This window comes from Pundamilia nyererei, unplaced genomic scaffold, assembly GCF_000239375.1.
Source record: "Pundamilia nyererei isolate P.nyererei 1_Seehausen unplaced genomic scaffold, PunNye1.0 scaffold00069, whole genome shotgun sequence".
NCBI lineage: Eukaryota > Metazoa > Chordata > Actinopteri > Cichliformes > Cichlidae > Pundamilia > Pundamilia nyererei.
Window position 1 is genome coordinate 2,583,203 of NW_005187470.1, and position 27,720 is coordinate 2,610,922.

General features: G+C 39.8%; 1 protein-coding gene across 4 annotated transcripts in view; it reads left to right on the forward strand.

Moving 5' to 3' along the window:
- Positions 1-27,720, forward strand: part of dock1 (dedicator of cytokinesis 1) — a 195,263-nt gene that overhangs the window by 147,081 nt on the left and 20,462 nt on the right. For all 4 annotated transcript variants that reach the window (XM_005736499.2, XM_013911671.1, XM_013911672.1 and 1 more), the window contains 14 exons: positions 2,143-2,221; positions 3,201-3,301; positions 8,349-8,407; positions 9,050-9,198; positions 10,959-11,044; positions 11,324-11,480; positions 12,113-12,153; positions 12,508-12,598; positions 15,232-15,351; positions 16,539-16,628; positions 17,355-17,459; positions 23,185-23,326; positions 24,787-24,868; positions 26,808-26,892. In XM_005736499.2, coding sequence (XP_005736556.1) covers positions 2,143-2,221; positions 3,201-3,301; positions 8,349-8,407; positions 9,050-9,198; positions 10,959-11,044; positions 11,324-11,480; positions 12,113-12,153; positions 12,508-12,598; positions 15,232-15,351; positions 16,539-16,628; positions 17,355-17,459; positions 23,185-23,326; positions 24,787-24,868; positions 26,808-26,892 — 1,387 coding nt within the window. The remainder of the gene's footprint in view (positions 1-2,142; positions 2,222-3,200; positions 3,302-8,348; positions 8,408-9,049; positions 9,199-10,958; positions 11,045-11,323; positions 11,481-12,112; positions 12,154-12,507; positions 12,599-15,231; positions 15,352-16,538; positions 16,629-17,354; positions 17,460-23,184; positions 23,327-24,786; positions 24,869-26,807; positions 26,893-27,720) is intronic.

A 27,720-nucleotide genomic window follows, 5' to 3' on the forward strand; every position in this document is an offset into this window, starting at 1 on the left:
AGTGTTAAGTGTATCAACTATATTGGCATGTTCACAGCTGCAGAAAATTGAGTGAGGTGTGCAGAGAGGGTGCATGTGCTCGTGCAGACAGGGTGGTAATAGGCTGTCTCAGTGCTTAGGAGATGGCGGGGGTGTTCTGAGAGGGCAGAGAGCCAAAGAAATGGACTTCTAATGGCATATCCAAAGGTGTTCAATGACAGTTAACCTTTCCAGCTAATGATTAAGGTCACTCGTAATGTGTATCACACATCAGCCCCAGATAGCATTTAGTCACCAATGGAGATAAATGTGGAACATGAATATTGTATAACTTTAAAATACCCTGGGTCGTAGAACATTGCTGTTTTAACAGTGATGGTTATTCCTGTTCAAGGTCAGCTGTTTGGGGCAGTGGGAAACCCCGGCCCGGTCTGTACAGCAATGAAATTTCGACCTTCCAGCCCAAAGATTCTTACTGCCACAGAACTGAATTTTAAAGTCAGAAGCAGCTAATGGATGTGGATTTGCTAATTCCCACAATGAGACCCAGTTCCAGTAAGGATTTAGCTTGGACAATGACAAAAGCAGAAGGCTCTCTCGGGGCTGCCTGTGGAGCAGATGTCTGCTTACCTGCCAGTGTCAGTTACACGAGCGTTACATCTTAATGCTGCTTTATTGTCTGCTCATGAAACCCTGATGCAATCCACTCAAGTGGCATAACAATCGTCCTTGCTTCACCTTGCCATTTTTATTCCAATCTGATATATCTTCATCCACTATTGCAGGCAATCAGCTGTTGCTGTTGTCTTATTGATTTGTAATTGTGCTCGCAAAAGCTGAAGCAAGGACTAAGCTTGGAAAACCCTAAATGAAATGAGCCAGATTACTGAATTTGCTGTGTTAGACTGTTTTTTTTTCTTGCTTGCTAATTCTTAGAGATGGTACACACATTGTTGTGTAGCAGGTTCTACCAGGAAATTAAGTTAAATAGCGGATGGACCTCTGACTCTGCGAGTAGCAGTCATAATTCCCCTCTAAAAGCTTCATGCCACTTAAGTTATTAACATTTAATTCTGCAGCATCACAGTGGATTAACCCATCAGACAGTGTTCTCATTAAGATCTACTCATCAAATGTTTTTTCACCGGTACCTCTAGCCTACTGTACCTCAGTCTGTCAGAGAGAGAGATTCAACCTGCTTGGCTATTCTATTATAAGCACACATTTGTTCACAAGAGCAAACATCCATTCTTCGTGATAGTGCATACTGTTAATATTTCTTTCTTTGTGTGGTCACAGCTTTAAAACAAATGAGTTCATATTGGGTAACTCTGCAGTGAACAATGTTAAATTCATGCTGAGTTTCAGGACCAGCGCAGCACGTAGGGCAACAACAGGTAACTTCTGAAGGCAAAACTCAGATGAAGAAATAATTCACAAATATGAATTGCATCACATTAAAATACGTTTTACTTACTCTGCTTTTTTTTTTATTTTATTCCAAGTAAAGTGGGCATGACCTTTTCACTTTTATTGCCCCACTGTAGAATGCATGTCACATACAAGTAACATACAAGTTTGAAATCATTTTCATGTCCCTTAGTGATATGTCTGTCACTAAGGCTGGCCAAGGATGTGTTTGGATAGGCACCTGGGAAAATTGACATGTTCAGTGGATACAGCCACAACCAGTGACCTTTGCATTATATAGTCTCTGCTCATCCAGGAATGGAGAGCGATTCCTCAACACCAGATATAGACACGTGCAGTCTATTCGCAGAGGGGTGACAGCTTGCATCCCTTTCAGAAGAAGCCATATCTTATGTTAAGCATCCTGTATATAGTTGTTATAGTTATGTTCTTTAAAATCTATTCCAAACACAATCTGGTGTTTATTTTTTTTTGACTAGTATACATACTTGTTGAGGGCATCCTGCATTTTTTTTAACACTTTCCTCTTTTTTTTTCTTTCTTTTTTTTCTCTCAGATGTTTTCGTTGTTAAGCATTGCTGATCATTTTAATCAGGTGGATGTTTTTTAGGTGGTGCAGTTTTATGAAATAATTTTAGAAAGCTGAATTTCAGTAAAAAGCTACTTACATTTCTTTTATAGTCTTGAAAAACTTTTTTGTAAACAGCCAGCATAATCTTCTTATCTTTGCAGAGTGTTCCTACGGGCCATCAGTCAGTATGCAGCCGTGTTGAACAAGAAGTTTCTGGATCAAACCAACTTCGAGCTACAGGTAGGAACTGAACCATTGAATAAATATCTTGATATCAGCACTTCACATCTCAAGATAATGTTTTTTGTAGACAAGGCAGCACTGACATTTTAAGCACTATTACCCAACAGTTTTAGGAATAATTTTGTGGCATTTTTCTTATAGCCTGTAGTTTTATCTTGGGGCTGTTGGAGATGCCGCATTGTTAGATTTTCTGAATTGGAAAAAGATCACTGAAGGCAGCAGACATAAGAAAATAAATAAATAAAAATTGTGAAGAGGGAACATCAATTACCCTGTAATGGCCAGCAATTTTATGTGCATTTCTGAATATTTTAACCTGCTCACCCTGGAATTGAACAGCTTTTTCTACTTGTTTTTTAAATGTCTGAAATGTGGAAAAATGTTAATGTTGTCAACAACTGAACTGCTGTGAGCTTTGCTTTTAAAGCTTGGTCATTGTAACAGTCTTTTTCTACCGTTAATTGCATATAGCATTTGGAGCCGGAGGCCTCTTTATGGTTTAAGGAAAAAGCTGTGGGGTTTTCTCCGTAGCTTAATGCACATGGGTTGGGCAAAGAGAATTTAGAAATTATCACCATCATGAAGAGTTGTTTTATACTCATGCATGGGCTGGCAGTAAAAAAAAAAGAAAAAAAGCCAGACACCATTGCACTTTAGCTTCTGTCATTGTCTGATGTAGTGTGTTCTCTAGACGATGTTGGCCTAAATCAGTGCCCTCTTCGTCCACTTGGACAGATTCCATCTCATCATTACATTGCAGTGTAATGAAACTGCAATGCTTTCCTGCTCACGTAGCATAGTACTGGATAAGACTGTTGTTAGAGCTATTTCTTAAAAATTTCCAAACTTTGTAATATATTGTATTATTTATTTAATCCAGTCTGTTACTGTTATTTTTTTGGAACAACTGTAACCACACATTCTGAACTATTCTTTTGCTGCAATCTTCCTGTCTTTCCGTCTGTGTCTGGGTCAGCTGTGGAACAACTACTTTCATCTGGCTGTGGCCTTCCTTACCCAGGAGTCATTGCAGCTAGAGAACTTTTCAAGTGACAAAAGAGCTAAGATCTTCCACAGGTGAGAATGAACACTCTCAAAAAAACACGATGCCCTAATTTCCCACCAGCACAGCTCGAGTTCCCTCCCCAGCATGACCATGACAAGACTATGTATAATTCATCAGATAAACTATTTTCACACCCAGATATTGTCCAGTGTTGAACTCTCTCGCATGCAGTGCACAACAGGGCATTTTACACCGTGGTAAACCTGGCATTTCCCCTGACAGTTACCCAAGTTTTTATATTTAACTATGGGCTTAATTGACTTTATATTGGGGTAGCTGTTTGGTTTAAAGCCATTTCTGACCAATCTGAACATGTGCTTTCTCACATACATCCCAGCAGGGTGATATCTAAAAATGTTCCAGGTTGTAGTGCATGTGCAAACACGGCTTCCTGTGGTTCTGGCAGAGGCAGTACAGGCCTAATAAAGCTGTTTTAGTACTGCTGCTTTTCTCAACATTACCCAGCCGAGCTGTTTGCAAGAACACAAATGTTCAAATCAGTCACGTCGGACATTAGCTAGTGTTTACCCTTCCGGCCCCCCAAATACAGAGTCCCAAAAATCAGGTAACAGTTGTTGAATTCAGAGCGAGGCAGTGGGTGTCATTAGTCTTTGTCTCTTGCACACTGTACCTTGGCGACACCTTTGCCACCACAAAAAAAAGTATTTCTAATGGTAAGAACATGGTTATCCTGCTGTTGGCTGCTACATGAAAGAAAGAGCCGTTATGAACAACATCCAGACTAAATTATTCTTACATTGTCCATGTTGTAAAATTGCAAAACTTTCAAGGCTGGGAAGAGGCATATATTACATTCAAAATGTAGTTACCGGGTAATATTCGATATTCAGGTCATCACTCTTCTGGGGTTTTTTTCATTTGTTGAAGACAGAAACTGAAGGCGAAATAAAATTGTCTTATTATACCGCCCATAATTTTTAAATAGCTGAACGTTTAAATCCTTGAAATTTAGACCTTTTTACTGCTTCTAAAATCTACTTAATTGTGCTTCCAGCTATAAATTCAGGGAGCTATTCATTTCGTGTTCATCCGGCTCCCTTTATCCACAAAGAGCCATTCATCTACATTAGTGTTTCTCAGAAACTGTGATAATGCATCCAAATGTGTAAATGTTTTCTGGGCAGACATAGCGCATATTGGCTCTCATCTTCATTTTGAGGAGCTTTTGACACTGAAATATACATCACGCTGGCTCACGCCCGACAGGCAGACTGCTCGTTTGTCAGTGCTTTATTATTGGCCGCGGTGAATTCCCAATAGATAATAAACAATGTTCTATGCAGCACAACAGCCAAACACAATGCAAGATCCAAGCCACCCCCACCAAGTCTTTTTCGATTTGTTCTAAGCAAAAAAAAACAGGAATATTATCGGGATTGTCATTTTTTTCCCACAGTCTTTACAACTCTACCTGCACACTCTCTTTCTCCACCGTCCCTCCACCTACTGCTCAATTTTTTTAGCCTCTACCTCTCTGCATCCAGTATCCTTGTCTGCTTGTGGCTGAATTGTAAGCTTTCCCTGCAATACCAATTATTGTGCTTTGCTCAGAAGCAGAGAGCAGAGGGGTGAAATCAAAGATTTGTGAAGCACAGCTCTTTAGCACTTTGCATTGGCTTTTTTTTGTCCCTGCATCACACATCTACTAGTGCTGTTTGTGAAGTTCTGCTCCATTACTGGAGCCTGTGTAATCCTAATGCCATTCTCACACTCAGACCACCGAGGCACAGATAACAAGCTTACATGTCTGCATGCCCTGAGTGGGAGGATAAATATATCTATGGCAGTCTGGGTCTTATTTTTCTTAGTTTCAACCATCATTCCCAACACCCATTGTAATAATCATAGGCTGCTGATTATAAAAGATGGACATAGCCACTGACGTCACCTTTGTGGATTCCTCTGTGGCTTTGGCTTGTTTTCAAGAACCCTGAGCAGTATTTGAGGGGAAACTGCATGGTGATACCATAGCAACTTGTCAGTCACAGACTTAAAACTACAAAATAAAAGCATAAACACATAAGAATAAATATTTACATAGTAAAAAGTGATAAACAAAGCAAGATTTGGGGTGATTTTCTAACAAATTTGCATACATTCTGACTTAACTGATAAAACCTCACAACTATAATAGAATCCTTTGGCAGAGAAAAATAATATTTAAGTTTTCTGTACAATAAAATATTGTTATTGACATTTTTTAAAACAATTTGCCACAATAAAACAGGGTGTTAATTATTTGTCTGACCTTAAAAATCCATTATAATCCTTGATGATATTTGTTTGTGTCTTAATAATGGCTATAATTGGCAGAAACTGTGCAATTAATTTTAACCATCATTTCCCCTTTACTTTGAAATATATGCACTTACGCAGAGAACATGGAGACACAGACACATGTACTCATAAATGAGCATGCAGCAATGTCATTGTCATAATAGCCACTTTTGAGTGATGAGGAGAAGGAGCATCGTATTGACAGGTTTTGTGAATATCTCACACTTCCTTTGCTTCAAGCTTTGATCACAGCTGAGCAGCCCTTATAGGGCTCTGCTTGTCAATCTGTTTTCTCTGTATTTTAGTCACAACCTCTACTGTTTTGTTTTTTTTCTTCTCTGCCTTGATGTTTGCCCTCTGACCCAATTACATTACACAACACAAACTACAAGGAGCCCCCAGTCACACACTACTGTCTCTCTCCAAATGTTTTATTCTTAGTTAACCTCTCCTACAGGTTTCTGCCCCTGGCTGACAGGTATATGTTGTAGGGTCTGACAGCTGACAGTCATAGCTGCCTGTCCGCTGCCTACAGGAGTGTGACAGAACAGCACCGTACATCTGTCTCAGCCGCAATGAGGACACGCTGCCTTCTGCACAGTCATCTGAACGCCCATATGTGGGAACAGAAACGCACTTCCTACGACTGATTCATGCAAGCCGTGAGCCGTCATACTTGCAGATATACACAGGACTATATTTCAGCCCCAACAAGATGCAAAAACAGTCAAACATGTAATACCTGATACATAAAAATGCAAATTGATTTATTTTTATAACTTTGCCAAAAACTGTGAGGATTAATCCTCGGGCTCTACCATTTAACAAATAAGTATGGTAAATTGTTTTGACCCAAACCAGTGTGTAAAGAGGTGATGCAGCTGCTTTTTCAGGATTCTGTCAAAATACATTAGTGTGTACGGCTGTTTGGCAGTGAATATGTAGGCTTACATCAAGTCAGCAAATAGTGGCAAGCTCCAGATGGTTTTCTTTTTGCTAGCTGTGGTTGATCCAAAATGCACAGAAAAGCTGGAGGTCTGAAACAAAAAGTTTGTCCAAAGTCTGCTACTGCCACATCTACTACATCTAATAAAGATATATATTTAATATAAGAAAGAATCAGCAGTAAGTCAAATGTACATGTCACTGGGCTATGGGAGGAAGCTGGAGTAGCCACAGGAACCATTTACATGCACAGAGAACATGCAAACTCCACTTAGATGGAACCCATATTCTACTTAGGCAAGGAGGGGTTTTGAGTTTATTTGAGACCTTTCAGCTATTTTTCAAATCTCACAATCTTGTTTCAGTCACGTCAATATATTTTTTTTCTGTTTTATCCACATTCCCCAGGAGATCTGTAATTATCTGCAAGTGCTGTTTGACAATTAAATCTCGATTCTTGCTTAAATATAACACCCCCCAAAAAACAAAACAAAAACAAAACATGGCAGCGCAGCACAGCACAGGTTTTCATACCAACAATCAGAGCAGGGGTCAACCACGCAGGATTGTTAAGCAGACACTATGATGGTTTAGCATTGCATCCATTTTTTAAACCAGTTTCAGGATTGGCTTATTCTCCTATGAAATGTTCAGTCTGTCAAAGGAGCAAGAGCCATTCAGTTTGATTCAGGTGATCGGATTCAGAATACCCTTTCTGCCCTTCTGCCTGCTGTTTCCACTCTTGTTAGCGTCTCCATCATTCACGCTTTGTCTTTTCCTCTCTGTCCTTTTTACTTCACTATATGTCCTTTCTGTGACCTAAGGACAGTGCGATAGGCAGCGAAGACGGGCACCAAACTGCCATGAAGATTGGTTCATGACCCAGACGTGGCAGAGCTGATCAGCTTATAAGCCCACAATACGCACAAGCTAGACAAAGAGTCAGGGCAAGAGCTCTCCTTCTAGCTTCTTCTGCAAATCTTTATTTTATGTAAGGGCTCTTGACACACAAAGTCGACCTAAAAATACTAGCATCAACAAAGATTGTTTGATCAAACACTTTCCCTTGTGTCATCATCCTTGGATTTTTTCCCCCCCATCTTCAAATATGTACAGAGAGCAGAAGACAGACTAACTTACTGTCAGCTTCTGTGTATGTTGCGAACTTGCATGGAAACATCTCATTAGGGTGTGTTTGTATTTCAAAGAACATTGTGGAACAACAAAACCAAACTAACTCACCATGATCCCAGATCAATGAATCTGTGTCATTATGACAGTCTAATTTTATGCTTTTGAAGCGATTATCATTCAGACATAGATGAGAGAGATTGATGTATTCAGCTCCCTGCAGGAAGAGAGTGGGAAACTATTTACTATATATTTCAGATAAATTTATTTTGTGTTAAGCTAGGTCACTGCATAAACTATATGGACCTCGATCAGACCGAAAAGCCCTCATTAGGGCTATGAAGTACTTTTTTAACTTTGTCACAGCTGATGTTTAAAACTGTGACCTGGACACTTTAAAGAAGGCCTGTTTACTTCTGATTTTACTTTATTCACTTCTCCTTCATGATCTGTCTCTCAATTCAGTTCACATTTTCATACTACGGCAAACACTGACTTTGACTCAGGCGCAGGACGGCACAGATGAAACAGGACAGCTATTTAAATTTGGACTATATTGCATTTTTTAGGCAGATGAAATAGTCATAAAGAACTGTTTGTGTTTATACTGCGTATATCGAGTTTCTCATCTTCTGTGGATATTACAACAGCCAATGTGACATTTATACCTTGTTTGTGTTTCAGGTACCAGGACATGAGAAGACAGATTGGCTTTGAAATCAGGGATATGTGGTACAATCTAGGTAACTAAGCTCATTCCATGTGTCGCTATCGATGTTTCACTTTCAACTGATAAAATCCCTTTTATGCATGAATTTACTTGTTGAAGCAGTGTTTTCTCAGTTTATCTTTATTATTATCTGCCAACCAAGTAACATGTCAATCCTGCAAGGTATATGTTAACAGTCGTGTGTTAATTAGTGTTATTTTGTGCAGTAAGAGAGAGACACGGCAGTCAGATCTCGATGGAGTGAGATTGTTGTATACAGGGATTGGAGTGTTAAGATTTTGGCATTCATGTCTACCGTTTCATTGCAACCCACACCATCTGATCCTCTAATTAGAGCTTTCCACTAGATTAGATTGATTCATTTTCTGGGCTTATTATACCCATTGCTTTTTTTCTTTTTTTTTTTAACCAAGGTGTTTGGTTTTCACTTATTTACTGCTTGACTGATGTGATGAGAGGAGATTTGCTAAACATCAGAAGACACATTTCCTTATTGTTTGAAACTGCAACTGTTAAATCTGGATTAAGGATTATCTATGCCTTGTTACCTCACTTATGCTATTTGTTCTGTCAAATTTAAATTCTGCAAATGAGCTGTGCAGTTAGGTTGCACTTACATGTTCTGTTCTCTCTCTTTTTTTTTTTCATCTCAAAGGGCCCCACAAGATAAAATTCATTCCGGAGATGGTGGGTCCTATCCTGGAGATGACACTAGTTCCTGAGATCGAGCTGCGAAAGGCCACCATCCCCATCTTCTTTGACATGATGCAATGCGAGTTCCACTTCACAATGCATTTCCAACGGGTGTGTCATTTGAAACATGAACTACAGCTCATCTTTACTTAAAAAAAAAAAGATTATGTGTAAGATGAAAATGAATATACATGTTCATTGGCCAATTTATTAAGTACATCTTTCTACTACCTAGTTGGACCTGTCGTCTTAAGCCTCCAGATTAAAGATGCAGGAAACGTTCTTTAAAGATTTGTTCTTTAAACAGCATTTTCACCCAGAGAAGTGGCACTCACTGGCAATTTTGAAATACCCTAGAGATGGTCTTGACTGTGTCTACAGTCCTAAATGCATGGAGTTATTGCCAGCTGTTGCAACTGGCTGATTACATATTTGCATCAACAATCATTTGAACAGGTGTCCCTAATAACTTGGCCCGTGAGTGTGTATATGCAGTGCATAGTGCGTATAATCAGCTATGTCATAGAAGACACCTACACATGTATATATGGGAAAAAGAAACTTTTAATTTTTTTTATTTTAATTATCGCACCTATTGATGTTGGCTTTCTTTCTTATTTTTAGTACATATTACAAGATATTTTCTGGATGCTCTTAGTTTTTCATCTTTTACTAATATTAATATTGTAGATGATAAAATCTTCAAATTCATTGGACAGGTACATGAAGAAATATTATTTTAATTTATGAAGTATTCACTCACTGGTGCACACCTCCCAACTTTAGTTCGGAAAGATGTAACTGAGTTTCTTGCTTATTGGAAACAAGGTTTTAGATGAAGCGAAACAATAAAGGAATACAAAGGTAGAACACAAGTAAGGAAGAAGTTTTGTAGCCCACAGCTTACTTGTAATTCTGCAAATCTCATTTTGTTGTGCTGCGATTATCAACAGCCATGGTAAGTGGAACTTAATGTTATGCCTCGTTACAATCCAAAATTAAGCCTTTCTGCATGAGGAAATCCATTTGGTTACAGCTGTTCTGTCATAAAATTTCACAGGCTGTTTTCAGCTTTGGGATGTTTTCTGAGAGCTGCCGAAATACGTGATGTGTACTTCACTTCTATCATAGTAAAGAAACACAGCACTTTCCAAATGTCTCTTTGCTCGCCATTGTAGTCTTGTGAAAACCATAGCACTCCAATATCATTTTTACTGGTTGCACAGCCGTGTCCTTTTATAGTGAAAGTGTGCAAAGCTGTTATATCTTCTGTCTGGATCAGGATCATTTTGGGCGATTGCTACTTTCCTATCATTTTCAATGAATTGTGATCAGTAACGTTTTGATTACAATTGTGAGAACTAGTATATTTCCTGTACTAGTTCTCTCTCTTTCTCTGTGTGTTATAAGTCCTTGGCTTTCCAGAAAACAGCATTCATATCTTTTTCTACTTTGCTGCACTTTTTTTTTTCCTTTACTCGTGTCCAAGACACACGTAAACCAAAAAGTCAGTGAAAAAAGGTTTGTTTCAGCACAATGAAATTCACTTTTCTTATACAGCTGCTACATACAAATATTGGAAAAATAGATCCATGCATCACTGTCAGCAGATACAACAACTAAAGAGCAAAAAGTACAGGCAAGGTGTCTCATGATGCAACTTTCAGTTGTGTCCTAATAGAATTTCAACAGATAAAGAAAATCGGAACCGGCTCACAGCCAGTTCCGTTGCAAATAAGGGCCGATTTAAGTTGAAGCGTAAACCCTCACAGCTGGGTTTGTTGGAGAGAGAGAGAGCAACAGGGAGATGGCGTTAATGAATTGAAAAATTAGCTACACTGATTATTTACGCCTGCTCTGTCTAATTGCAGTTTGAGAACGAGATCATCACCAAGCTGGATCACGAGGTGGAAGGGGGCCGCGGAGACGAGCAGTACAAAGTTCTCTTTCAGAAAATGTAAGTGCTGATTAATGGGCAGGATTATGCCTGAGCCTCTCGCAAGTTAGATAATGCTAATTGCAACATAGCACTTCTCAAAATAATCACAGTGTGCTGATGATCACAGGACTTGCCATCGCAGCTTGCCTACATAATGTCTGCTTTCGGAGCAGATGCTAACTCTGTTTTAATGTGTAAAAAACACAGCTTCAAAGACCAGCTGTCAAAGACCATCTTAATACATACTTCACATTTGTTTCTCTGTGTCCCCATCCAACCTCATGACACAAACACCAGCTTACTGGAGCATTGCAGGAAGCACAAGTACTTGGCCAGGACGGGTGAGAATTTCGTCACTCTGGTGGTGCGTCTGCTGGAGAGGCTGCTGGACTACAGGACCATCATGCATGACGAGAACAAGGAGAACCGCATGAGCTGCACTGTCAACGTGCTTGTAAGATCTCTGCTTTCAATCCTGAATGCGCATAAGCCGAGTGCTGGTGATACATGCATAATTAGATTTGAACCCCCTGCCTGAAATGATACACATGAAATGTATAAATAACAATACAGGTAATTGTTTGTGTTATCAGCGCCTGGTTGTCTGTCATAGGTTATTGTTGCCGGTAAAAAACACCGTAATGATGTAGAATTACATACAGACGGCAGTAGCAGGCATCTCGACATGTCAGTGCATTAAAGTGTTATCCCTGAGCTGTTCATCTGTTCACCACCCTGTTCTTTAAAGTGACATTTCATCTGGAAGCACCAAAATGTCACTTTTAGCTCACATGACTAGGCATATTGAAAAGACTACAGACATATGGCCTATATTTCATATTTTATCTGAGCGAGTCTGCACTTTAAATAACTTTGGTTTCACTGAGAATGTGACAGTGAATACGACAGTGCCAGTCAGTGTACTAGGTGCTTGGATGTTTTTTTTGGGGGGGGGTTGTTTTGTTTTTTTAATTTTTAAAATAATCCACCAGTAACTTCTTTTTAGATAGTTAAACAGAATGCAACCATAGTTCTCAGTGGAAATCTGCTATGTCTTTTAATGCTTTGTCTTTCTCCACAATGTAGAACTTTTACAAGGAAATAGACAGAGAGGAAATGTACATCAGGTAAGCTTCTGCGTGTTAACCATTTGTTATATTTGAAGCATTTTTGTCCCTGTGAGGCATTTTAAACACTACAACATAGATGTAATAAGGAGTCTTAGTTGAGCTACATTTTTGCCTCCCAAAGATTAAATAAAGTAGGTCTCCAGAGACCCAGAATAAAATATTTGATTTTGATAAAATATGTTTCCCAGTCTGCAATCTTACCTGTCAGTTTTCCATCTATTTTTCAAGCGGTATTTGAACTAGAAGAGCCTGTTAAGACACATCCGTCTGGCAGAGTTAACCCTCTGTCTGTTAAAGTGTGAAAGACCCCCCCTGTCATGACCCATAAATCATTGCTTTTTTCACTGCCAGGTACCTTTACAAGCTGTGTGACCTCCATAAAGAGTGCGACAACTACACTGAGGCTGCTTATACTCTGCTTCTGCACGCAAAACTGCTTAAGGTACCCATGCACAAGGCCAACAAAAAATAAATGTTAACGTGCATTCTCTAAAATATCTGAAACTGCACACAGAAACACTGAACCACTGTTAAGATGCTGTCAGGCAGATGTTAAACGTAGGGTTAACGTGTCAAGCAAATGACTTGATTGGGCTGCATCCCTTTAATTCCAATGTGGCACATGCGACACCTTTTAAGGAGGCAAATTTGCACAGCAGCCTTTTATTTGAACAGCCAGTGCAAGTCACAGCTAGTATCTGATCTTTAATTGAAAAGAAAAACCTGCTCATGTTCTAAAACAAAGACAGAGACAAAGGTAGCATCAACCACCCTGGATACTTGAAGATAAACGTGTACTTTGGCGATCATCAGCACCTCAAGCATCAGTGCAAGGCATCCCTACTTAAAGGTGGAAAAAGGGCAGCTTTCTGACACAACTTAAATTGTGCACATAAATATTTATAGATTATCAAGAAGCATTTCTTTTATGTTCGTACCTTTTTGTTAGTAGTCATGCTCCCAGCCTTGAAAGTTTCTATCTCCTGCCAAAAATACACCGCATCCACTTGCAAAACTCCTCATACAAAGAACTGCAGCGTCTATTCCCAGCTGGGGTTTGGTACACCCTAAATTTGAAGTTGTTCCTCTCTGCCTTTTATCCAAAATGGATGCATCCAACATCTCATCTGTTTTTGCATAAATAGCTGGCTGCTTCAGTCTTTGTGCAGGTCTCGTCAGGGAAGAGGAGGCTGTGACTAAATCACATTTTCCTCACTCGGGAGTCACAGTAGCATCTGTAGCATGAGTTCTATGTTTTATTATTATTATTGTTATGATTCTGCTCATCTACAAGTGACTGATCTTTATTCACGTCGAGGCCTGTGTAGACAAGAGTGAATGAGAGGGAATGCCATCCATCCATCCATTTTCTTAACCCCTTATCCCATTTGTAATTGTCTGGAAGAGGGAAGTCTATTCAATTTGTCATAGAGTGAGAGGCAAGGTACACCCTAGACAGGTCAACAGTCCATCGCAGGGCTAACACAACCATTCGCACACATTGATTCAGCAATTATCCTACCATGCACAGTTTTGGACTTCACGAGGAAGCTGGAGTACCTGGATGGAACCTTAACACGCAGAGGGAGAACTACAAAATTCCAGAGAAGGAATGATTTATATATAATTCTGTATCCTCCAGCATTTATAGAGTAAGACTGGCTATAATTAGTGCCCCAGTAGAGTACCTGCAGTAGTGTAATAACATTGATGAATTCACAACATTTTCTTCATAGTCAGAGATGTATCAGCACTTGGGTTTTGTCGATACGGGGTCACTGCTCGTCCATGAATTACCAGAGATCCTTTTTAACATATAAATGCAGTCCAGCACTAAAGGATCAATAACGTAAGCCAAGTCTTCCCAGAATCCTTCCTTATACCACAGCAACGTGGTGCAATTAATTTTTCACCCGTTGTCCGTGAAGGCTATGCAAATATTGAAGCTTTGCTATTCAAATGTGGCTATCACAATAACGGAAGAAAAAAAAACCTGGTCAGAGATCTTAACTCTTCAGGTTACTCACAACACCATAGAAACCAATTAAAATTGGCCAGTAATGAATCAGCCCTGACAGAATCATAGGATTACGCTTGCTGTACACAGAGGCCAATCAGATTGTCTGTCTTTCTGCCAAGATGCTATAGGCCGTCAGAAACCTTATTAGTCTCTATAGTGTGTCAACAATAAGAACAAAAGAATATCCCTTGATTCTTGCAGGGTTATTTTTTCATTATCTTCTGTTTCTTTCATTGTTTAAAAATGAAAAAGCTTTTCTACTAAACAAGATTAAGTAAGTGTGTGACTCAGTTGTATCTAGTGTTTACACTGGTAGTAAAAGCCCAGCTTCTCTCTACCCTTGGAAGCTCCTCCTAATCTGTAGATTCTCATTCTAAATGCTTTTTATGGGGGGGTTGATATGCTTTTTCTTATCTAGGTTTTAGATATTGAGGTCAGCATATGTTCAAGTTGTACCTATGAGGCAAAAGCTCAGGCTTCTAAGAACTCTGTTTCAGACACACGCTGTTGTGCTGAACATCTCTAACATGGTTCTGCCAGGCACCGGCTGTGAGCACAGCTCCCCCTCCCACATCATGTTCAAAAGTTCTGTTGGTGAGGTACAACTACTCAGAAGACATTTGGCTTCAATGCAGAAGGAAAAGCACTAAAACGGCTGCAGCTAAGGGGCAGCACCGAGGCCCAGTATAAGATAGAGAGGGTTATTCTGAACTGCGAGTCATGCAACTCTGCTTCAGTTGCTTTGTGTGACTCAGTAAATATGGATCTCCGAATGTGCTTATAGTTCCCCTTTAACACTAAGCATTAGCCACAGGAATGCTACACTTTGCACTGATGCCATCAATGATTCATTCAGTATATACTGATATGGGTTTCTTGCAGAGTTGTTTCCATCTTGCATTGTCAAAGTACAGAGCAGCTTATAAAAAGAACCACGCATCACTCTAACCCATTTACACTGGATATAAGTCAGCAATTGATTTCTTGTCACTTTTCCTTTTTACTCTGTATCGTATTGTACAGTGTTGACCCCAGTGCTAACGTGTTTTCTGTAGTGGTCAGATGAGGCATGTGCAGCCCACCTGACACAGAGAGACGGCTACCAGGCCACCACTCAAGGACAGCTTAAGGACCATCTCTACCAGGAGATTATTAATTACTTCGACAAGGGCAAGGTAAGGCATCCATACACAGTTACTCACACTCATAAGCATAAGTGGACATAATGATTTTTCCTCGACTCCTGAGATGCTATTTTTAGATGTTGTCGTCTCAGCTAAATAGCCTTCCTGGCTTGAAAAGGCAGGTTTTTAAGACTGAATGGAAGTTTAATGTGCTGTTTCTGCAGAACAGGCACTGATACAGTGATAATCCCCTGTTTTTAGTTTCTGCTCTTATGGATGAAGGTGTGTATCCGAGCACACAATGTAGGTCTTACGCTGTTCCATTTAAAACCTCTTTTCTTTTAAATTTCTCTTCACTGTTCCCTTTTCTCCTTTTCCCTCATAGCATGTCAGGGACTTGAATGCCATCTCGTCTGCCTTAGCCAGAAAAATCTTCCAGCTTCATAGGACCAGAGCTGCTGTGTTATTTTGGTGTATTGCCTGTTATTTGTTCCAAAGGAGAAAAGTGTTTTTCAACCTGCAAGCTAAGCCTGGAACTGAATCCGTAGGACTGAAGCCACAGCTTCTCAAAGATGATGTCCCAAAGCTTTGCATGTGTCATGAGTGTTGGGGTGCAGTCGCCACTTTTGGTTCTGCAGCCAGCTGTCACTCAGCAAGATGTGGCTAGGGAGACAACAGTTTGAAAGAGCTGTGGACAAACATGCGCATACAAACCCACCAGAGTGATCAGTAAGTGTTACAGTGGCTGTAAGAATACATCAGCACTCCAGAGAGAGTGGAGTTTAAACTGAGGACAGTACCATGGGTGTCAGATGTGTCATCTAGAAAGCAGTCCCAGATGGTGTTGCCACCACCGCTCTCACTGATGGGAGGCTAATGTGAATAGCAGTCTGGACTTGGTCCACCTCCAGGCTGCCCTATATCAGTTCAGTCCAATCTAGTCTGTCAGGAACCCACTTAGAAGCTTTTCAACATGTTTGATTGGTTCACATGTACCTGTGACACAGTTCACTGTACTGAGTCAAGGAAACATGCATGATGACACATTTTCTGCTTCTAAGGACAGGTTCTGGATTTTCATTTCAGAGAAATGGGGGGGAAAAGTGACAAGTTGAAGGGATTAATTTATTTTAAAAGGACCGTAATACCTTTGTCTGGGAAAGAGTAGCCGGTACCGAATGAATGCTTGATTTTTATTTATTTTATCTTATTTTTCTCACTATTTATGTATCATTTAGATGTGGGAGGAGGCAATCATTTTGGGAAAGGAGCTGGCTGAGCAGTACGAGAATGAAATGTTTGATTTTGAACAACTCAGTGCATCCTTGGTAAGTAATGTTATGTTGTTAGTTAGCTTTACTTTCAAGTTGCAAACTGCAACATTATTAGGAGATTATACTGAATTTATGCATATGCATGTTTAATGGATTTAATCAATTTTAGGGAAAGTGAAAAAAAAGATCAAAATGCCCTACAGAGTGCTTTTTTAAAAAACATTTAAATCTGGAGCATCAGGAATGTTGATATTCAAGACCTGCAGCCCGTGTCTGGAAGTACAAAGACATGACAGCTACAGACAAGAAGGGGCACTAAAAACTTGGGTTAACCCTTTATTGCACAAGTATCATACAAACCCTTTGGAGTTATTTTGCAATTTTAGGTGGAAGATTATAAAATTATTCTGATGTTTTAAAAAGGAAGGGTTAATATTTTGGAAAGGCCAAACCTTTTATTTTCCTTTTGTGTTACCAATTTTTATAGCAAAGAAAGTTAAATATTCAAGTTTGAGATTTTGAATTCTTTTGGACTGATTGTCTAATAACTGTGCACACTGTGTATAATGACTATAGTTACTCATATATCACAGATACATACAGGTGATGTAAATATTACTGTAGTATGTCTAATTTGTAATCTCTTGAGACTAAAAAAGGATAAGGGAGAAATTTACCACTAGTTTGAGATAAAACACAACTGCATCTGTAAAATATGCAAGGAAAATGCATGTGCGTGCTGTCCCTGCGTCTAAAATTTATCTTTGATTCTCTCAACAGCGGAAACAGGCGCAGTTCTATGAGAATATAGTGAAGGTCATCCGGCCCAAACCAGACTACTTTGCTGTAGGCTATTATGGCACCGGGTTCCCCTCCTTCCTACGTGTGAGTATATACACTGACATACTCAAGGCGGATAAGCACAATATGGGTGAGCCACTTGTCAAAAAAAGATGATCAATAGATTTAATAGATTTACCTGTGCCTGCTTGGTTCTCAGCCTCAGCATTCAATACATACGTGCTTCACACATATCTCTCCCATGAATCTTGTTTTGTTGTGGCGAGGCTCACTTGTTCAAAGCCTCACCTAGTCTGGCATTAACTTACTCACTCACTGAGACAAACTCTGAATCATAGGCAGCTGCTCCATGTGTGGGTTGCGGAGTAGATCAGAATCATGCGCTGAGTGGATCCCCTTCAGTGTGGGAAAATGGAACGTTTCTCTTGGAAAAAGGCAGACAGCTAAGAAAGATACAAAAGCAAGAATGAATGAACACATCAGTTTCTATCCCCCACTTCTAGCATGTGTGCCTCGCTTTCATTCACCATGTATCACTTTTCCTCAGTGTTAAGAGACCTGTGTAAGTCACTGTGAGCCGGTCCACTCAAAATCTTTGCCTGCATTTGCAGTTGCCAGGAGTAGTTGTAAAAACTGCAGAGCTTTGAAGAACAGCCAAAAAAAAATCTTGTCTGTAGTAAAAGACTGATCAGACGGCAAGCAAAGCACTTAAGTCCATTTGCCAAACTACAGCTGGACACCATTTTTCCAACAGCACGAGCATCACAGTGTCGGGAAGATGGTGTTCCGGTGAAGTTCCGCTCAAGGTGTCCCATCACCACCTGCACAACAAAACCATGTACCCAGCACAGAGTGAAAAAGGCTGTCTGGTCCCATTGTAAATTGCTTTCAGTTGCTGAATCACAGGTTACATTCCCCTTACATTCAGCTCTAAGCTTGTTTAAGCAGATGGAGCTGCAAATGTTCTTTAAAGTGGTGGCACCACAATGAGAGACACTGATTTCTAAAATGACCACCAGAACTGAACACTGATTTTTCCGAGCTGATGGAAAATCCGCCGCCTATTTATAACAGCTACCAAGTAAAGCAGGCTGCTTAACCTGAATTGATCTCTTTTTCCTCTGTAAATGTCCCGGCTGGCCTTGTGCCAATCTGATCACGGCATATCAGAGATTAAATACGTGTTTAATTGGTGTTTGATATCTCAGCACAGTGTCTGAGGTGCTGCTGGGTGCATATCTGCCCTCTATTTCATTTCACTTGCTCAATGATGTGTTTTGTCTTTTTTTTTCTTCTTCATTTTAAATGTAATCTATATTAGATCATTTTTTCTGTGTTGCTGTGTCACAGTAAGCTTAATGTTAGGCCTGAGATTTTTTTTTTTTTGCAAGAAGAAAAATAACAGTGCTGATTAAATTTGCTTTTAATGTATGACCTGTTACGGCTGTTTTTCAGACTGTCATCTGGCATCTTACTGAAGGACATTTTATTGTACAATCAGCCACTAAATGGCCTAAAAGTCCTCGTGGAATAAGATGATATAAAACTCTAGTTTTAAGAACTGTGATCCCCGATCATACCCTTTTCATTCTATTATGAAGAACAGCCATTTCTCAAGGGCTTTGGCTACTTTCCGATCTCCGCAGCCCCCCCGTCTAACCCCTTTCATCTGGTAGGGCAGAAACTCCATTATAGACAGGGCAAGCTGCACTGGCCTAATCTAACAGGCTCTTTAAAGAACCTTTGAGGATAGCTTGGAGCTCTTATTTCTTTCTCTGTTTTATTCTTTTTTCATGTTTGCCCTTACCTGAAATAACCAGAGATGGTATAAAAACCAACACTTAATTTACATTTGTATTCTTCCATCTTTTAAAAAAAAAAAAAGAAAAAGTGGAGCATTCTTTGTACTACATTAGATGCAAAAGAGTTTACAAGCTGGTCATGGTTACTAGTCCACTGTCGTTAATTTTTTTTACTTGTTAAACATCAAAAAGCCAAAGATTTATGACATTTTAAATGTTGTTATGGCGTTGACATTGTTCTCTTATAAGGGCCCATCCTGAAATACTTATTAATTATATTAAAGGATTTCTGTGTAGGTATATTGGAAATTTGATGAGGTTTACTAATGGATAAATACAGTTATAGAAGAAGTCTTTCTCTATTGTTTGGCAAGATAGCTTCAAAATTATATCCCAATATGTTGAGGAAATGAGCAATAATGATTTTTATGTCAATATAGAAAAGAATACTGATCAAAAATAGATGAGTGCACCTTGCAGGCGAGAGCATTTATTAGTGCACACAAAATAAATGCAATTTTCCATCCGTCTTTCCCAATGAGCTACTGTCACTGATGACAGACTGCCTAATTTGAATTGTGAATCTAATACCATAAGGTGCCAGCAGCAGAAGCATTATAGTGCAAAAGTAGGGACATAATATATGGAGTGACACAACATAAGCCAAATGTAACCACAAAGTATTTTGTACCCAGAATGTTGTATTATGGGTCAACTTTTTTAACCGTTTCCTTTGGGAACCCTGGGCAAGATACTAACCATGAGTTACTCTCCATTGGATCCATCGGAGTGTGATTGTTAGCCAGAAAGCACTTAAGCATAGAAAAATGTGATTGTACGAATAGGTGTGAATAGGTGAATAAGACATGTTGTGTAAAGCGCTTTGAGTGTTCACGTAGAGTACAAAACTCTCGAATGGAGCGCAGCTAGCAAGGCTTGTTTACTCTTGGGTCATACACCACCAGCTGTTTGTATTCCTTCTTCCCCACTTAATAGCCTAGTTGCGGTAAGAGCAAAGCAGTAAAACAAGTTTGTTGTTTCCACCTTCCGGCAGCAACACTTTTTTGGATATATTTGGCAGAGTTGGATGTTGTTGAAGGAGCTGCTTTGTTAGGTATTAAATTGTCATCAGCAGCTGAGACTGCTTTCACTCTCAGACATGCCTGGGCTTGTCTCATTGGAGTTCTGGACAGGGAACACAAACATATGGGGGCGATCACGGCTCAAGAGTTGGGAGTTCATCTTGTAATCGGAAGGTTGCCGGTTCGAGCCCCGGCTTGGACAGTCTCGGTCGTTGTGTCCTTGGGCAAGACACTTCACCCGTTGACTACTGGTGGTGGTCAGAGGGCCCGGTGGCGCCAGTGTCCGGCAGCCTCGCCTCTGTCAGTGCGCCCCAGGGTGGCTGTGGCTACAATGTAGCTTGCCATCACCAGTGTGTGAATGTGTGTGTGAATGGGTGGATGACTGGTTGTGTAAAGCGCTTTGGGGTCCTTAGGGACTAGGAAAGCGCTATACAAATACAAGCCATTTACCATTTACCATATGGTGTTGCTATATGAATGATGATATGACACTTTGTCATGTGATAATTCATACTGGTGTTAATGTTGGACAATATGATAAGGAGGACCCCAAATTATCAGTATTGCTTTTTGTTGCAGCACTGCAGTGTCCTCAGGGGGAAAAAAATAAATTCCTCGATGAAGACATTTCGTAACCTCCCTCCCACATACTAATTGATTTTATGCAAGAGTACATAATTCAACTGCTTATGATTTATTAGTTGTTAATATAGTTAGTAACTAAGGTGCTAGCGGTAAAAGGCTACAGATAACATTTTAAAACATCAGACTCGATTAGGTCATTGACTCCAGTTGCTGTGTGCTACAAAAGAATATCAGAGTGGTTTTAGATTGTTTTCATCAATAGGTCTATATTGTATAAATGGTTATATTATTGTACAAAAAGATCAAGACCAGAATATTTAACCAAAGTCGTCTTTTTAACCTTGAAAATTACTTTTCCAAAAAGCTTTGTATCATTTCATTTTTTTTGTTATATTTATTTTTCTATATAAAAAAAACCTTACGGAGCAGTTTCAGCTTTCAAATGCTTAGTATTTCCTCTAACCATTGTTTCCCTCACTTATTTATTCCTTTCTCCTTTCTCTTCCCATCAGTCCTAAACTTTACTTAATCCCCGTATTAAGTTTCCTGTGACAGCTCAGCTTATAGAGTGGTTGAGGGTGTGAGAGTTGGTTTGAAATATGTATCCTAAGACTCCACATTCGGAGACACTCTGATATGAGCTGTCATGTTCTATCAGTCAAAATGTTCCTCAGACAGACTTCTGAGCACATTCAAGCAGCTGAAGGCACATTCATGGCTCATGCATTTCTAGGAGCATTCCGTGCACTCTTCTCTTATAATTTATTTTTGTTTTGGATTAAAACAAGATGACCTTTTCATCAGTTTATATGCCAATCTATGTAGTAGATTCAAAGGAACTATCCATCCATTTCCGTTGGCTTTTCTTTGTAAAGAGGGGTATGACACAAAGACCTTAAGACCTCAAATCCTGACAACATGAATTTTATTTAAAGTCCATGGCATTAAGTTATGTGACCTGTTGCTGTTTTGTCACTTGACCGTTGGAAATTGCTTTTTACCCACTAGCCAGAAAGAAAAGACCATTTTAGTATGACTCATTATCTCACTGAAAGTGGTTTTCTTTTCCAGAACTAGCCAGTGTGGGTTTGAGGGTAATGAAAAGGAGAATTATGACATTGAGATAACTGTTCACACGACCTGAATGCTCAACGAGCATAATGCGAATCTGCTGTCTTCTTATGAATAAGAAAACAATATGCAGTGCTGGAGAAAGACTAGCTGTCTTCGTCCAGATTTTAATCTGTCTTAGAGAAATGCAGACTCGTGACAAATTAAAGTAAAAAAAACCCAAAACAACTTGGATTGTCTTTGTAAAGTTTTTGTGCCCGAGGTGTTTATCATCCCTGCAATTCATCTCACTAATAAATGAAAAGTGCCTATGTATCACTGTGTGTATTCTTTGGCTTTTATGGATAGTCATTCACGAGGTTCGCTAATTTTTATTGTTCTTGAAGCCTAAGTAAGGGCAGTGTCAAGTTTTAAATCTTTGCTTTCTGCAGCATTCTGCTCAGAGGGGTTGCACATGAACAGTGAAACTGAGAGGATAAGGAAGAAACTAACGTGACAATTGAGACTCTCACGCAAGTCTGAAACAGAAATGTGCTCTGCCATCTGTGCATGAGAACAGATAGCACACATGTAACTCTTGTGCCATGGCTTATGGGAGAGAAATTACTAGACTTATATTCCTATGTGTAACCCTTACTTGTAAACTGTCTGTCGTCTAATTTCCTTATTATGCTTATAAACTAAGTCATATTCAGCCTCATAACCAGTGCACCACGTCATGGTTTCCAGAAGACACTTAACTGCTGTAATGCAAAGATGACATGTCATGTTACTGCACTAATATCTGACGGGAAAATTTTCTGTGTCTGCCTTCAAAAACATTACAATGTTTCAACCACATTAGAGGTTATTGTTAGAAAGAGCCCACAGCAAAATGCTAGTGGCCATTTGTATGTCAGTTGGGTTAAACAGAAATACTCCTCAAGCAAGCCAACTCTGATCTTGGCTAGGATTCACTTAACCGAATCACTGAATCGGTTCCGAGAACTTTCTGTCACGTGCATTTCCAAATGTTTAAAATGGAGATTATGATGATGCATTTGAACCCAGCGACAGTACCAGGCAAAGTAGATTTGCAAATCAAAGTGCTTTTCTCATTTCGTCATGGTCTTGCATGCTCTTTGTGTACTATTAGTGTGTGTACTTTAAATATATATTCATATTCATAAAGTAGTGTACCTCATGCATATATATTGCAAATGTAAATTCGAATTATGCATTCATGAAGATGTTTTTTACGATCTTAGTGTCTTCTTCTGTGTCCTTCAGAACAAAATGTTCATTTACCGCGGGAAGGAGTATGAGCGGCGAGAAGACTTCGAGGCACGTCTCCTGACACAGTTTCCCAATGCAGAGAAGATGAAGACAACGACACCACCCAGCGAAGACACAAAGTCTTCCTCTGGACAGTGTATCCTTAGAACATTTACTAAGCAAATCTTTACTTACTGCATAAAGTCACGTTTTCACATGACTTTATGCAGTACAAGTACACGCTTACTGCTTCCATTTAAATTAAATGGCTGGGCAGGTGCTGTTAATCAAACATATGTGGTGTGAGTGATCAACTTTGTAAAAGCAGAAGTTTGTGCAGTTTCCTGGTCTGGAGCATTCAGGTCTATTTTAGCACAATGCTACAATTTTCCAAAGACTGGATGTCTCCGCAAATTCACCCCAAGATCAGACTCTGCAGTGCACGGAAAAAGATTGAAAAATCCCAAGAACTACATCTCAGACACTACAAGCCTCAGTTAGGATGTTAAATGTTAAAGTTCATGAAAGTATAATTAGAAAAAGACTGAACAAATGTGTCTTGTTTGGAATTGTTGCCAGAGGAAAACCTCTAGTCTTTCATGCAGCATGGCTTAGGTTTGCAAAGTTGCATTTGCACAAAACTTGTGGAACAATGTCCTTTGGACAAGACCAGATTAGAGGTGTTCACCTATAATGGACAGCACCACATTTGGGAACAACCAAACACTTTGCAGTCTCTTAGTTGAACTCGTCAAAGGGTTCAAGGGTCAAATATCAGGCCACCTGTCCAACAGCAAATGACTGGCCAAAATTAGGTCATATCCCAAGCACAGCAGCAAATCTATGAAAAAGAAAAGAATCGTGTTGTTGCAGTGGCCCAACCGAAGTCCAGGCTTAAATAGATTGAAATGTTGAGGCAGGATCTTAAGAGAGCTGTGCACAATGCAATCCCCACAAACCTCAATAAGCCTAAGTAATGTTGTAAAGAAGAGTGGGACAAAATTCCACAACGGTCTGAGAGGCTGATGAAGTCAATACTTGAAGAAAACACTTCAAGTCCAGAAAAAAGAATTTTTTTATGAAAAAAAATGTTATTGCTTTTAAAGGTGCTTTGGGTGTACTTGGCTTTTCACAGGGCTGCAGCGAAAACTGCTCTGAAAACTATCTTTTTCAGATGGCTGTATAGGTCAGTCCAGAAGGTTAATAATATTACTGTCATTACTTTGTCATCTTTTTTTTTTTCCAGTAGCAATACATTACAACAAATTGTCAAGCACAGTCAGCAGTTGCGACAGATTAGCTGACCTCAGTGCCAGATGAAAGCTCGGGGCATGTTGTTTAAACTGCATTAGCCTGCATACAGTTATAAGATGCTTTGTAAATCCACCTCCACCCCAGCTTCTCCATTTCGTATCATTTCTGACTTGATATACAGCATAGCGATTGCCATTGATGTATGCTGTGTTCTGTGAGGGCGTCCTAGAACAGAGCTAGACTGCAAAATGTAAATTACTGCAGTATTAACTATAATGTTGAATCGCCACCAGCTTCTGAGTAACTTCTCTTCAGTGATGTGTGTACAACAGTTTCATTTATTCCTTGATGTTTCTGCTTAAGACATCCAGTGTTTTACCGTGAAGCCCATTCTCGACCTGCCTGCCAAGTTTCAAAACAAGTCTGTCTCTGAGCAAATACTCAGGTAATAACAAAGTCCCTGCTCTTCACTTCTTCACAGTTACAGTGGATAACTCAGAGTCACATAAGATTAATTTCAATCTGGCAAAGCCAAGTTTACTTGCCCCCAGTCATTCAAACGGGTCAGCGAGCTTGTGGTGACACACGAGTCCAAGTGCATTCGCATTTTCGTGTGGCGTTCTGACTTATTCTATGGAGAAAGGCGATTAAATCTTGATTTAAATGTGGGTCTCTGTAGAACAAACAGCGCTTGACCTTCTTGTCGTTCTAGTGGTTATTACCTTTCAGCAGCCATCTGCTGTTATCAACTGTGCCAAGTACAACATTGTTCCTCTGACATCATTAATACCATTGTGTGGCGCGTCAGGGCCACAGCAAACATTGGGCCCTCATGCTCCCCTTTGTACACATTCTGTACGCCAGCCATGTGCTGCATCGCTCAGCTGTGCAAATTCACTTAGGTATGCCATCCAACGCATCAATGGGCATAATTAAAAGAAGACATTTACATGGGAAAGCCTTTAGGCAAATATACCTGCGCAGTGATCTTATCAGAAGCCCAGTCAAGGCACTGGTCACATTCCCCTGCATTGATCTTTTCAGCACGCTGTTGTCTTGCTCGCTAAGTGTATCTGATCAGAATATGTAACTTTGTTAAATGGCCTAGATTAGACAGCCGTGTTTAGAGACTGACAGAGGATTGCTCCATATAAACTTTCCATGATGCGTTTTCAGCCAACTCTATAACTTCTTCAACTCTCGCAGTGCTGTTCTCTCTGTCCCCCTCTCTCCATTTTCTCTCATTTATTCCCTCATTCAGTGAAAAGATCAGTGGTGCATAGCAATGAGACTGAGCTGTTTGAGCCACAGGGTCACAGCAGCAGGCAAAGCATACCCCAATCTGACCTTGCTTTGCCTGACTATGCTACTCCATCAATTCTAGCCCGCCAGCTAAAGACATGTAAAAGGCGTAATTGGGGTAACGTGGCTGATTTTAAACTGCTTTAATAATCTGTTTATTAAAGCAGAAGTTCAGAGGCTTCATTTTTTACGTGAAGGCCGAACTTTTTCAGCTAGCTTGGGAATAGGTCTTATGTTCATTAAACAGTGTGCTGCCCTTTGCGAGTAAGCATAGACGGGAACATCTGGTCCTCGGTATAACATAAAAGGCTCAAATGTTGGGGCACCTGAGTCCAGCTTTTCTGTGTAGTCACAAATGGGTTTTTTGTTTTTTTGTGGTCTGTTCATCAAAAGGATTATCGGTCCTTCACAGAAAAAGTTCAAGCATCCCATCTGCACACATTGATCGCCATTTCTTTAATCATTATAGGGTTGTGGCTCTGGATTGGCACTGATTCAGTTCATATTTTCTTTATAATTATTTGCTAATAAAGCCAGTTTGCACGCTTTGAACCATATGGTGTGGTTTTGGAAATGGGAAATGCAATATGGTGTACTAATTTTCCTAGGAGACTGTGATTATGTCTCTTTATGCCAATAAGTGAGACAGATGAAGGTGGGCCGAAGAAAGCAAGTAATGAGCCTGTGTAAGGGAAGCCATGTATCCACAGCCACTATGTAACACCATCATTTTCCTGCTGTGAAAAGTCTGTTAACCTGATTTGGCAAATTTCCTCCCTGTTAGTCATGTGCCCCTGTCAGGTGTGCTGCAGCTTATCTGCATGTCTGACATCTCAGGCTAACTTTAGGGCCTCCCAGTTATGTGTGGGAGCCGAAAATGAATTTATTTCCCACAATGAGGCCATATCTCGGATAGTTAGTCAAAAGCCAAATGCAAATCACAATAATTCCTGTCACAGCTGCCCTGGGAGGCGGTTTGTCCTGTGTTTGACCTGAAGCAAAGCAATCAACCTTTGAATCAAGCTGTGGATTGCCCATAACAGTTTTAATTTACTCAGGTACTGATTTTTCTCCCTCCCCAGCTTCTACACGGTAAATGAAGTCCATAAATTCCAGTATTCCAGGCCGGTGAGGAAGGGAGAGAAGGATCCCGACAATGAGTTTGCGGTAATTCCCGTCTTTTTCTGTTTGTTTCCTGTTACTTAGTTTTTCCCCATTTATTTGGTTAACTTCAGACATAAAATTAACATAAAGACTATGTGTTACTGGACTACAGTAGAACATGTGAGTCTACGTTTACAGGAGCGGTAGAAATGGTAGGTTTAAAAAATGTGTACCAACCAGTAACTGTTAAAGAATTCCAGTTATACTGACAAAGAAAGAAAAATCTTTTTTCTTTGTCATTTACACACATTCAGAGATGAAACACAGGAAAAAATACAAGTAAATTTATGAAATAATTTCCCAGGAACAAATGACTCAGCTCCATTTGCAAGTTGCACACTTGCAAGATAATGTACTTAAGTAGGTTAAATTAGAGTAGGTAGGTAAGTAGCCTCCGAATCAAAAAGCTTCTCAGTGTTTTATGCTGAGATGTGGCAAGTGGAGTCGAGCTGAAAATGGATTTTCATTTTTGCCTGTTCTCATCAGGTTGCTGTTGTGTCACGGCCACCACCTTGAAATTTACTAGCGTAGGACTGAGAAATCTTTCAAGTTTATGATGCACGTATACTTACGTAGATATTTTCAGCACAGAAAATCAATAGCACCGCAGAACATAGAGCTAATTTACATAGGCAGAAGAATTTACACCGCAGAGGAGGGATAGACGGAGGATTTTATTCATCTTTGAACACAGGAGAAGGTGGTGCCAACAAGAGCATCCAAACAAAATAAAATCGCTGACAGTGATCTATCTCCAGTTTAGTAAATGCAACTATTGCTGTCAAGTCGTTTTTTAGTTTATCTAGAGAGTTATTCTTTGTGCGCACTTAA